Source organism: Netta rufina (assembly GCF_964035555.1).
Source record: "Netta rufina genome assembly, chromosome: 18".
Taxonomy (NCBI): domain Eukaryota; kingdom Metazoa; phylum Chordata; class Aves; order Anseriformes; family Anatidae; genus Netta; species Netta rufina.
This window is the reverse complement of record NC_140142.1, coordinates 12,574,416-12,587,292: the sequence shown is the minus strand read 5'-3', so window position 1 is coordinate 12,587,292 and position 12,877 is coordinate 12,574,416. Positions and strand designations below refer to the sequence as shown.

At 51.0% G+C, this 12,877-nt stretch overlaps 2 protein-coding genes across 2 annotated transcripts in view; both read left to right on the top strand.

Annotated features, from left to right (window-relative positions):
* LOC311216502 (olfactory receptor 14A16-like) overlaps positions 1-12,877 on the top strand; it is a gene marked incomplete at both ends in the record, with an annotated part of 307,014 nt that overhangs the window by 48,125 nt on the left and 246,012 nt on the right. The window lies entirely within an intron of this gene.
* LOC311216659 (olfactory receptor 14C36-like) lies at positions 5,680-11,345 on the top strand (the record flags this gene model as incomplete). The annotated part of the gene is made up of 3 exons (XM_084298187.1): positions 5,680-6,646; positions 10,958-11,104; positions 11,245-11,345. 3 exons carry the CDS (start codon positions 5,680-5,682, stop codon positions 11,343-11,345), a joined length of 1,215 nt encoding a protein of 404 aa, XP_084154313.1.

Below are 12,877 nucleotides of genomic sequence, written 5' to 3'. Positions count from 1 at the left end.
CCATGAGTGAAGACTGAGGCAAAGCACTTACTGAGTACCTGAGCTTTTTCCATGTCTGAGGAAGCCAGTTCTCCCATCTTGTTTATCAGAGAGGGAACACTCTCCTTGGGCTGTCTCCTCCTGCCTATGTATCTGTAGAACCCCTTCTTGTTATTCTTCATGTCCCTTGTCAAGTTCAGCTCCATCTGTGCCTTGGCTTTCCTGATCCCATCTCTACACCCCCGGATGACACTCCTGTATTCCTCGCAGGCTATACAACCCTGCTTCCACTCCCTGTACATTTTCCTATTTTCCCCTCAGTTTAAGCAGCAGGTCCTTGCTCAGCCATGCCGGTTGCTCACCTCCTCTGCTTGAAGTGTCCTTCACTCTGCTCACAGTGTTTGTCTTAGTTCATGGATGAACTGCATTAGATGTCCTTGAGTCTTCTGAGCCCAAATCCAAGGTGTATCACCTGCTGCACCTACAGCACAATAACTATTACTTCCCCTTACTATGCTGACTGACGTGATGGGTCTGTTCATATTAATGCCTTATAATTTCCCTAGTTGGAAGGGGACATATTCCCCAGACTGGGGTAGCTGCTGGGCTGTGCCACAGCCACTCAAATTTACCTGCTCTTGAGTCTTTCCACCTGAGTTTATCACACATGACCCAACACAAATTTCTCGGGGGTCTCAATGGCCATTTCAAGCATAGTTATCTCCAGGAATACAGTATGTGGATGGGTGTGCTAGGATGCATGGTGCATTGCCACAGGAATCCCTTGCAGAACCTATGGTATTATCCAGGCCATAGTCTCGAGTTCCCAGACTGAAGTGGCTGCCTTCCAATGACTGTGACTTATATTAGACTCATAGAAGCATAGGACCATAGAGCCATGCAGATTGGAAAAGACCTCTCAGATCATCAAGTCCAACTGTTAACCTAACACTGCCATGTCTGCCACTAAACCATGTCCCTAAGCACCACATCTACATGACTTGGGAATACCTCCAGGGATGACCACTCCACCATATCCCTGGGCAGCCTGTTCCAGTGCATCACAACCCTTTCAGGGATGACATTTTCCCCAATATTCAACCTAAACCTCCCCTGGTGCAACTTCAGGCCATTTCCTCTTGTCCTATTGCTGGCCCCAGTACTGTGCCCTGGGGGACTCCACTTGTGACCTGCTGCCAATTGGCTTTAACTCTGGGAAACAGAGTTGAAACCTTTACTAAACCTTAGGCAGACAACATCCACAGCCTTTCTCTCATCCACTAAGTGCATCACCTTTTCATAGGAGAACAGGTTCATCAAGCAGGATCTGCCTTTCATAAATCCAGGCTGACTGATCACCTGGTTATCCTGTATGTGCTGCATGATGGCAGTCAGGATAATCTGCATCATATCCTTCCCTGGCACCAAAGTCAGACAGACAGGCCTGTAGTTCCCTGGGTCCTCCTTCTGGCCTTTCCTGTAGATGGGCATCACATTTTCTAGGGGAGAGTTGACTGGGACCTCCCCTGACAGCCAGGACTGCTGATAAATGTTGGAAAGTTACTTGGTAAGTACTTCTGCCATCTCTTTCAATATGCTTGGGTGGATCCCATCTGGCCCCATTGTGTATGTGTAAGTGGAGTAGAAAGTTGCTAAACATCTCCCCTTGGATTAGGAGGGCTTCATTCTGCTCCTCAACCCTGTCTACTAGCTCCGGGGGCTGGACACCCAGAGAACAAGTGGACTTCCTCCTAAAGACTGAGGCAAAGAAGGCATTAAGCACCTCGGCCTTTTCATCATCTCTTCTCAACTGTGTTTCCCCCCGCCTATTATTAAGGATGGAGATTCTCCTTAGTCCTCCTTTTGTTGCTAAGGCATTTATAAAATCATTTTTCATTCTCCTTTATGGCAGTAGCCAGACTGAGTTCCAGCTGGGCTTTGGCTCATCTAATTTTCTCCCTGCACAACCTAACAACATCTTTGTAGTTAATCCTCCTGAGTGTCCTGTTCCTTCTTCCAAAGGTTATAAACTCTCTTTTTCTTACTGAGCGTCAGCCAAAGCTCTCTGTTCAGCCAGACCAATCTCCTCTGCTGGCTCATCTTTCATCACACGGGGATGACCTTTTCCTGTGCCTTTACAATTTTGTTCTTGAAGTGTGTCCAGCCTTCCTGGACTCCTTTGCCCTTCTGGACTGCCTCCCGAGGGACTCTGCCAATCAGTCTTCTTAACAAGCCAAATTCAACCCTCCAGAAATACAGGGAGGCAATACTGCTAACCCTGCTCCTTACCTCTCCAAGAATCAAAAACTCTATTAATTTGTGATTGCTATGCCCAAGATTTGCCTTCCAACCTTCACATCCCTCCCAAGTCCTTCTCTGTTCGCAAGCAAAAGGTCCAGCAGGGCACCTTCCCTGGTTGCCTCACTGACCAGCTGCATCAGGAAGTTATCTTCCACCCACTCCAGAGACCTCCTAGACTGTTTCCTCTCTGCTGTGTTGTCTTTCCAGCAGACATCTGGGAAGTTGAAGTCCCCCACCAGACTGTATATTCAGTAACCCAGTCAGTGTCAGCCAGTGTGTGAGTGGCTCTAGGACAAGGATTCACTCCAGATATTGCAGGCCTTCACTCAATAACCTGCCATGCTCTAGGACAGAAGTCACTGAGCACAAGCTAAAATATCAAAGCTCTTTTGTATTTCTATAGAGCATTCCCATACTCCAAATTCACCTCTAGAAGAGTCCAAAACCCTCCAGGCACTCATGATTGACATAAGCTATAGCAGAATTATTGCAGCCTGTTGCAAGGAGTCCTGGAAGTGCTTTTCCCTGATGACCAGCTCTGGTGAAGGCCTTGGGTTGCTTGGCTTGGAATGAATGCCAGTGGAGATTGGAAAGCAAGAGAACCAAGACTTTGCACAAGTTTGAGCCCCAAGGCTGCATGCCACTCACAGAGGTTGCCCAGGTGACATGTGGCCATGACAGCTTCTGCCGAGAGGCAAAACCCCTCTCTCAATAGAAGGGACGAGCAAGAAAGCCTTCATCCCATTTGGCTGATCTCACAGGAATACCAAGGCACAAAGCTGCCAGGCTGTCACCATGACTATGGCAGTGTGCCACTCTGTCAAGCAAGAAGCAGCATTTTAGGAGAACTCAGACCTGTTACTTACACTGCAAGTAAGTGGCAACTTTTCTGACTTTGTCAGGATTCTCATGCATTTGACAGCACAAAGAAAAGGTGGTGTCTCCTTCCTAGCGAGGAATAACCCCAAGCACCTGTATAGGCTGAGTAGAGGGGGAGGATCACCTCCATTGACCTGCTGGCAACACCCTTCCGAATGCACCCAGGATCCTGTTGGCCTTCTTGGCCAAAAGGGCACACTGCTGACTCGTGCGCAGTCTGCTGTCCCCCTGGACTTCCAGGTCCTTCTCTGCAGAGCTGCTCCCCAGCAGGTCATTCCCAGCCTGTACTGGTGCTGGGGGTTATTCCTCCCTAGGAAGGAGACAGGACCCTGCACTTGCCCTTGTTGAACTTCATGGGGTTTCTCTCAGCTTATCTTTCTAGCCTGTCAAGGTCCCTCTGAATGACAGCACAGCCCTCTGGGGTATCAGCCACTCCTTCCTGCTTTGTGTCATCACCAAAGTTCTTGAAGGTGCATTCAGTTACATCACCCACTTCACTAAAGAATAAGTTGTACAACAGGGAGGAACTTTGGCATGTCCCATAGCCCTACACACAGGTAGGGCAATTACTGCCCCAAGAATCAATCAGCACATTTTAGAGAGGGCCAGTCAGTGTTTGCTTTGTCTGCTTCCAAGTATGTTCCCCAGGAGAGACCCTGCTACCTTCCAGGAGCTGTGAGCCCTGGAGCCCCAGGGCCACGTGCAGGGAGCCTGGTGGGGGGCAGAGCAAGGGAGGCCTTGGGCTGGGCCTCTGCTGCTGAGCTGGGCCAGGCTCTTGGGCCCAAGGGGAGCTCGTGGCAAGCGGGCAGCGCTGCAGAGAGACAGCTCTGCCCAGGAGCAGCTCCTCTGCACAGCGCAGCAGGGCTGGGGGCACTGCCTGCAGAGACACAGTGCTTAAAGGCAGGCAGAAGTGGCAGCATGCCCAGAGCTCACTGCCGGAGAAGACTTCCCAGCCCTACACCCGGTAAGTCTCTGGCTGGAGGACAATGCAACCACAGTTCCTGGAGGCAGGAGAAGCCGGGGGTGCAGGCAGGGATGTCCAGGGCTGTGGTGCAGAGCAGGGTCCCTGCTGTGCCCCACGGGCTGTGTGCCGGGGAAGGGCCTCTGCCACCTGCCAGGCTCAGCGCTCAGCCTGCCCGGGGAGCTGCCCAGGGCGCTGCAGGGAGAAGCTGTGTGTGGAAGGAGCCCCCCCGGCAGGGCAGGGTCCTGCTGCTGGAGGGGGGCTGCTGCCTGGGGGCTGCTGCCTACTTGCCTCAGTTGTAATAGAAATATATGCTGTTAATTCCAAGAAGTGCCTGAGACTCCATGATGACTGAGAGGTTACAAGGATCCTTTCCTTCCCCTCAGCCCATAGAAAGCTCCATCACCACTCGTGCAGTGTCAGCAGGGTCTGTGTGACCTGGGCTCTAGGATGTGCCCCCAGCGAGCTGCCCCTGGGCAGAGCCCTGCTGCCAGGAGGTGTCTGCAGGGCAGAGCTGAGCACCCAGCGGGTGGGATGGGGGCTGTGAGCTGCAGGCGGGAGGCGTGGGGACAGAGACCCAGCTGCAGGCAGGGACAGCTGCAGGCAGCAGAGCCACGGGCAGGGAATGTTAGGACAGTGCTAACAGAATAGTCTGGCACCTCTCTGTCTGCCCTCTAGCTCACAGGATTGAGGACGTGACTCATAACCTCAGCAGCAGGACCTGCAGCAGAGCAGTGTCTCCTGAGTTCTTGTCAATCTCTCCCTGGCCTTGCCTCCCCTGGCAGAAGCCCTGTGCTGTTTCTCTCTGCTCCTACACCTAGTGTTGCTGTTGTTGCTTTATGGCTCCCTGCAGATCTGGCAATCAGCTGTAGCTCAAGCTCTGACCCTCTTGGTCCCACCACGCAGATCGGTTCTTAGAAGAAAGGTTCCCAAACCTCCTTCTAAACTCTGGGGCTTGAGGCAATGCAGTCGGGAGGGAAGGAAAAAGCTGAATCATTTTCCCAGACATTCTGGAGGCCACAATCATTCAGCAGACTCCTTGACTTAGCCCTAGAGGAGTCTGGCTGAGACCAGGGTAGATGGACAGACTGGTTATCCTCACTACACTAAGGACATTCACAAAAACTCACCTGGAATGTAGGAAAAATGCCAGGGTTTTCTACCCTCAAAAAACTCAGAAGAGTGTCACACATGCCGTTTGAACAAATTAAACCACAAATGCCGTTTGGCAGTCAAGAGTGTTGAGAGTGGTAATGCTGGGAAGTCCACATACATCAGAGGTACATTTAATCAGAGGTCACTCCTGATTTCTTTATGTTTAGACCTGTAGGACAGGCGTGACTCCTCCAAAGTGCACAGCAGTGTCCCCTACTCCCAGTGGCACTTGACTGTAGCACCATCCAAAGCTCAAGCAACAGAGCAGGAGAAAAGTCTCAGAAATGGGAAAGTCATTGTAGGGGGTTTCAGTGAGACATGGATTAAGTTTTTCTCAGAGATCTCTCTCCTCATTATCACTGTCTTTCCTTCCTTGGATCATCCCTTTGTCTAGGATGTCTCAAATGTCCAACAGCAGCTCCATCACCGAGTTCCTCCTCCTGCCATTCGCAGACACACGGGAGCTGCAGCTCCTGCACTTTGCGCTCTTCCTGGACATCTACCTGGCTGCCCTCCTGGGCAATGGCCTCATCCTCACCGCCGTAGCCTGCGACCACCACCTCCACACCCCCATGTACTTCTTCCTCCTCAACCTCGCCCTCCTCGACCTGGGCTGCATCTCCACCACTGTCCCCAAAACCATGGCCAATTTTCTCTGGGATACCAGGGCAATTTCCTATGAAGGATGTGCTGCACAGGTCTTTCTGATTGTCTTTTTGTTTTCAGCAGAGCATTCTCTTCTCACTGTCATGGCCTATGACCGCTACGTTGCCATCTGCAAGCCCCTGCACTACGGGCGCCTCCTGAGCAGCAGAGCTTGTGCCCAGATGGCTGCAGCTGCCTGGGGCGGTGGGGTTCTCTATGCTCTGCTGCACACTGCCAACACATTTTCCCTGCCCCTCTGCCAAGGCAATGCCGTGGACCAGTTCTTCTGTGAAATTCCCCAGATCCTCAAGCTCTCTTGCACAGACTCCTACCTCAGGGAAGCTGGGCTTCTCACGTTCACTTCCTTTTTGGGTTTTGGATGCTTTGTTTTCATTGTGCTCTCCTATGTGCAGATCTTCAGGGCAGTGCTGAGGATCCCCTCTGAGCAGGGCCGGCACAAAGCCTTTTCCACGTACCTCCCTCACCTCTCCGTTGTCTCACTCTTTTTCAGCACTGTCATATTTGCCTATCTGAAGCCCCCTTCCATCTCCTCCCCAAACCCGAACCTCGTTGTGGCAGTTCTGTACTCAGTGCTGCCTCCAGTATTGAACCCCTTCATCTACAGCATGAGGAACCAGGATCTCAGGGATTCAATATGGAAACTGTTGATTGGGTTTTTATCTGTGGCCACAGACTGTCTACCTTTTTCTGCAAATGACTCCCAGCGTATGTCACGACAGGCACTCTTGCCTTTCTGTTTGGTGTTTGTTGATTTATTTGGTTGTTTTTCCTTTGTGTCCTTGTTGTAATGTTGTCTACACAGAAAAGCCTTTCACTTTCTTCTACCTGAGTATTCCCTTGTCTGTGTGACCTATGGTTTCAGTGAAAAAAAGGCTCCAGGCTCTCTGTGTATTTAATCAAAATAAATGAAGCTGGAGCAATTTCTTTCTCTGAGACCTATTGTCAGTGGATTAATAAACAGGAATAGTAAACCTTTTTCTCTCTGCAGCAGGTCAGGGCACGCTGCTGTGGCCCTGGGGTGGCAGGAGATGCCTGAAGACCCCCAGGAATGGTACAGAGGGGCTGAAGGCCTCAGAGGGTCTGCTGCAGAGGAGCACGGGACACAGCAGGGGACACTGACCTCTGTATGCTTGTGCTATGGTACCAAGATGAACTATTCCTGCTGAAGTTACAGTTAAAGAGGAAACAAAAGGAACACAGGGCCACTGCCGAATTTATCAGGAAGAGCTGTATACAGGTCAGAGTTTGTTAGCTTGTCGTCTTTGGCCTGACCCAAATGATGTGGGAGGTCTTTCCCAATCTACATGACACTATGGTTCTGTGTTTCTATGAGTCCAACATAAGTCACAATCATTGGAAGGCAGCCACTGCAGTCTGGGAACTTGAGACTGTGGCCTAGATAAAACCATAGGTTCTGTGAGGGATTCCTGTGGGAATGCACCATGCATCCTGGCACACTTGCCAGTGGATTGCTGGAGTTCACTACACTTGAAATGGCCATTGAGACCCTGAGAAACTCGTGTTGAGTCACGTGTGACAACCTGAGGCTGAAAGACTCAATAGCAGGTGACTGTGAGGGGCTGTGGCAGAACTCAGCAGCTTGTCCCGGTCTGGGAATATGTCTCCTTCCAACTAGGGAAATTAAAAGCGATTACTATGAACAGACTCATCAGGTCAATCAGCGTAGTAAGGGAAAGTAATAGTTATTGTGCTATAGGTGCAGCAGGCAATAGGCCTGGGATTGGGCCTCAGAAGACTCAAGCAGATCAAATCTGGTTCATCCGTGAGCTAAGACAAACACTGCGAGCACAGTGAAGGACACGGAGTGGTGCCCTCCCATGAAGGAGGATGCAGAGCACAGCTGTAAGAGGCGTCTTGCTTGTGCCACGGCCAACACAGGTTCAGCTGAAGTGAAAGCCCCAGCCCGGGACCAATGGAGTGAAGGTCCCTGGGCACAACTGCAGAAAGACTTTGCAAGACCTGCAGAAAGACCTTGCAAGGCCAGTGACAGTTTGAAGCAGTGAGCCAAAAGAAGAGAAAACTGAAAGCAGAGGCTAAGGAAATATAAGAGTGAAGTTCCCTTTGAAATTCCCTTGATTTTAATGTGGAGCTGTGAGCAGGCTGCCCCAGGCAGCAGCCTCCCGCCAGCAGCAGGACACTGCCCTGCCAGGGGGGCTCCTTCCACACACAGCTTCTCCCTGCAGCGCCCTGGGCAGCTCCCCGGACAGGCTGAGCGCTGAGCCTGGCAGGTGGCAGAGGCCCTTCCCCAGCACACAGCCCCTGGGGCACAGCAGGGACCCTGCTCTGCACCACAGCCCTGGACATCCCTGCCTGCACCCCCGGCTTCTCCTGCCTCCAGCCAGAGACTTACTGGGTACAGGGCTGGGAAGTCTTCTCCCGCAGGGAGCTCTGGGCATCCTGCCACTTCTGCCTGCCTTTAAGCACTGTGTCTCTGCAGGCAGTGCCCCCAGCCCTGCTGTGCTGTGCAGAGGAGCTGCTCCTGGGCAGAGCTGTCTCTCTGCAGTGCTGCCCGCTTGCCACGAGCTCCCCTTGGGCCCAAGAGCCCGGCCCAGCTCAGCAGCAGAGGCCCAGCCCAAGGCCTCCCCTGCTCTGCCCCCCACCAGGCTCCCTGCACGTGGCCCTCGGGCTCCAGGGCTCACAGCTCCTGGAAGGCAGCAGGGTCCTTCCTGGGGAAAACACTTGGAAGCAGACAAAGCAAACACTGACTGGCCCTCTCTAAACACTGTGCTGACTGATTCCTGTAGCAGGAATTGCCCTACCTGTGTGCAGGGCTACGGGACATGAAAGTTACTCTCTGTGGTTCAACTTATTCATCAGTGAAGTGGGTGATGTAACAGAGTGCACCTTCAGCAACTTTGCTGATGACAAAAAGCTGGGAGGAGTGGCTGATACCCCAGAGGGCTGTGCTGCCATTCAGAGGGACCCTGACAGGCTGGAGAGATAGGTTGAGAGAAACCCCATGAAGTTCAACAAGGGCAAGTGCAGGGTCCTGTCTCCTTCCTAGGGAGGAATAACCCCCAGCACCAGTACAGGCTGGGAATGACCTGCAGGAGAGTAGCTCTGCAGAGAAGGACCTGGAAGTCCAGGGGGACAGCAGACTGCGCACGAGTCAGCAGTGTGCCCTTTTGGCCAAGAAGGCCAACGGGATCCTTGGGTGCATTCGGAAGGGTGTTGCCAGCAGGCCAAGGGAGGTGATCCACCCCTCTACTCAGCCTGTACTGATGCTTCGTGTTATTCCTCGCTAGGAAGGAGACGCCACCTTTTGTTTCTGATGTCAAATACATGAGAATCCTGACAGGGTCAGAAAAGTGGCCATTTACTCGAAGAGTAAGTAATAGGTCTGAGTTCTCCTAAAATGCTGCTTGTTGCTTAACAGAGTGGCACACTGCTATAGTCATGGTGACAGCCTGGCAGCCTTGAGCCTTGGTATTCCTGTGAGATCAGCCAAAAGGGATGAAGGCTTTCTTGCTCATCCCTTCCATTGAGAGAGGGGTTTTGCCTCTCGGCAGAAGCTGTCATGGCCACATGTCACCTGGGCAACCTCTGTGAGTGGCATGCAGCCTTGGGGCTCAAACTTGTGCAAAGTCTTGGTTCTCTTGCTTTCCAATCTCCACTGGCATTCATTCCAAGCCAAGCAACCCAAGGCCTTCACCAGAGCTGGTCATCAGGGAAAAGCACTTCCAGGACTCCTTGCAACAGGCTGCAATAATTCTGCTATAGCTTATGTCAATCATGAGTGCCTGGAGGGTTTTGGACTCTTCTAGAGGTGAATTTGGAGTATGGGAATGCTCTATAGAAATACAAAAGAGCTTTGATATTTTAGCTTGTGCTCAGTGACTTCTGTCCTAGAGCATGGCAGGTTATTGAATGAAGGCCTGCAATATCTGGAGTGAATCCTTGTCCTAGAGCCACTCACACACTGGCTGACACTGACTGGGTTACTGAATATACAGTCTGGTGGGGGACTTCAACTTCCCAGATGTCTGCTGGAAAGACAACACAGCAGAGAGGAAACAGTCTAGGAGGTCTCTGGAGTGGGTGGAAGATAACTTCCTGATGCAGCTGGTCAGTGAGGCAACCAGGGAAGGTGCCCTGCTGGACCTTTTGCTTGCGAACAGAGAAGGACTTGGGAGGGATGTGAAGGTTGGAAGGCAAATCTTGGGCATAGCAATCACAAATTAATAGAGTTTTTGATTCTTGGAGAGGTAAGGAGCAGGGTTAGCAGTATTGCCTCCCTGTATTTCTGGAGGGTTGAATTTGGCTTGTTAAGAAGACTGATTGGCAGAGTCCCTCGGGAGGCAGTCCAGAAGGGCAAAGGAGTCCAGGAAGGCTGGACACACTTCAAGAACAAAATTGTAAAGGCACAGGAAAAGGTCATCCCCGTGTGATGAAAGATGAGCCAGCAGAGGAGATTGGTCTGGCTGAACAGAGAGCTTTGGCTGACGCTCAGTAAGAAAAAGAGAGTTTATAACCTTTGGAAGAAGGAACAGGACACTCAGGAGGATTAACTACAAAGATGTTGTTAGGTTGTGCAGGGAGAAAATTAGATGAGCCAAAGCCCAGCTGGAACTCAGTCTGGCTACTGCCATAAAGGAGAATGAAAAATGATTTTATAAATGCCTTAGCAACAAAAGGAGGACTAAGGAGAATCTCCATCCTTAATAATAGGCGGGGGGAAACACAGTTGAGAAGAGATGATGAAAAGGCCGAGGTGCTTAATGCCTTCTTTGCCTCAGTCTTTAGGAGGAAGTCCACTTGTTCTCTGGGTGTCCAGCCCCCGGAGCTAGTAGACAGGGTTGAGGAGCAGAATGAAGCCCTCCTAATCCAAGGGGAGATGTTTAGCAACTTTCTACTCCACTTACACATACACAATGGGGCCAGATGGGATCCACCCAAGCATATTGAAAGAGATGGCAGAAGTACTTACCAAGTAACTTTCCAACATTTATCAGCAGTCCTGGCTGTCAGGGGAGGTCCCAGTCAACTCTCCCCTAGAAAATGTGATGCCCATCTACAGGAAAGGCCAGAAGGAGGACCCAGGGAACTACAGGCCTGTCTGTCTGACTTTGGTGCCAGGGAAGGATATGATGCAGATTATCCTGACTGCCATCATGCAGCACATACAGGATAACCAGGTGATCAGTCAGCCTGGATTTATGAAAGGCAGATCCTGCTTGATGAACCTGTTCTCCTATGAAAAGGTGATGCACTTAGTGGATGAGAGAAAGGCTGTGGATGTTGTCTGCCTAAGGTTTAGTAAAGGTTTCAACTCTGTTTCCCAGAGTTAAAGCCAATTGGCAGCAGGTCACAAGTGGAGTCAGGGAAGGATATGGTGAAGATTATCTTGAGTGCCATCATGCGGTTAACGGACTTGATGATTTGAGAGGTCTTTTCCAATCTACATGGCTCTATGGTTCTATGCTTCTATGAATCTAACATTAGTCACAATCCTTGGAAGGCAGCCACTGCATTCTTGGAACTTGACTGTGGCATGGAGAAGACCATAGGTTATCAAGAGATTCCTGAGTCTGGCACCACACATTCTGGAAGACTTGGCAGTGGATTGCTGGAGTTCACTGCGCTTGAAATGGCCATTGAATCCCGAAGATACTCGTGTTGAGTCACGTGTGATAAACTCAGGTGGAAAGACTCAAGAGCAGGTGACTTTGAGTGGCTGTGGCAGAACTCAGCAGCTTGCCCCAGTCTAGGAATATGTCCCCTTCTAACTAGGGGAATTAAAAGGGATTAATATGACCAGACTCATCAGGTCAATCTGCACAGTAAGGGAAAGTAATAGTTACTGTGCTGTAGGTGCAGCAGGCAATAGGCCTTGGACTGAGACTCAGAAGACTCAAGCAGATCTAATCCAGTTCATCCATGAGCTAAGACAAACACTTTGAGCAGAGGAGGTGGGCGACCGGCATGGCTGAGCAAGGACCTGCTGCTTAAACTGAGGGAAAAATAGGAAAATGTACAGGGAGTGGAAGCAGGGTTGTATAGCCTGGGAGGAATACAGGGGTGTCATCCGGATGTGTGGAGATGGGAGCAGGAAAGCCAAGGATGGAGCTGAACTTGGCAAGGGACATGAAAAATAACAAGAAGGGGTTCTACAGATACATAGGCCCAAGGAGAGTGTTCCCTCTCTGATAAACAAGATGGGAGAACTGGCTTCCTCAGACATGGAAAAAGCTCAGGTACTCAGTAAGTGCTTTGCTTCAGTCTTCACTTGGGGTCAAGTTTCCTGTGTCTGTCAGGACCCTGAACCTTGAGGAGAGGGTGAGAGGAGCGGATTCTGTCCCACTGTGACAGTGGAACAAGTCCGGGACTGCCTAATGAAATTGGACGTGTACAAGTCCATGGGGCCAGAGGGTATACATCCCAGGGTGCTGAGAGAGGTGGCTGATGTGATTGCTGAGCCGCTCTCCATCATATCTGATAAATCACGGCTGTTGGGCGAAGCCTCCAGTGACTGGAAAAAGGGAAACATGACTCCCATTTTTAGGAAACGGAGAACAGAAGAGCTGGGGAACTACAGGCTGGTGAGCCTCACCTCTGTGCCTGAGATGATCACGGAGCAGTCCCTCCTGGATCACATCTTAAGGCATGTATGACATACAGAGGTGATCTGAGACAGGAAACATGGCTTCACCAAAGGCAGATCTTGCCTAACCAATCTGGTGGCCTTCTATGATGGAGTGATGGCATCAATGTACAAAGGAAGGGCGATGGATATCATCTACCTGGACTTGAGCAAAGCCTTAGATATCGTCCCTCAACACATTTACCTCTCTAAATTGGAGAGGAATGGATTTGAAGGATGGACTGTTAGGTGGATCAAGAACTGGTTGGCTGGTCGCAGCCAAAGGATTGTGATCAACGGTTCTATGTCTGGGTGGAGGCTGGTCACAAGTGGTG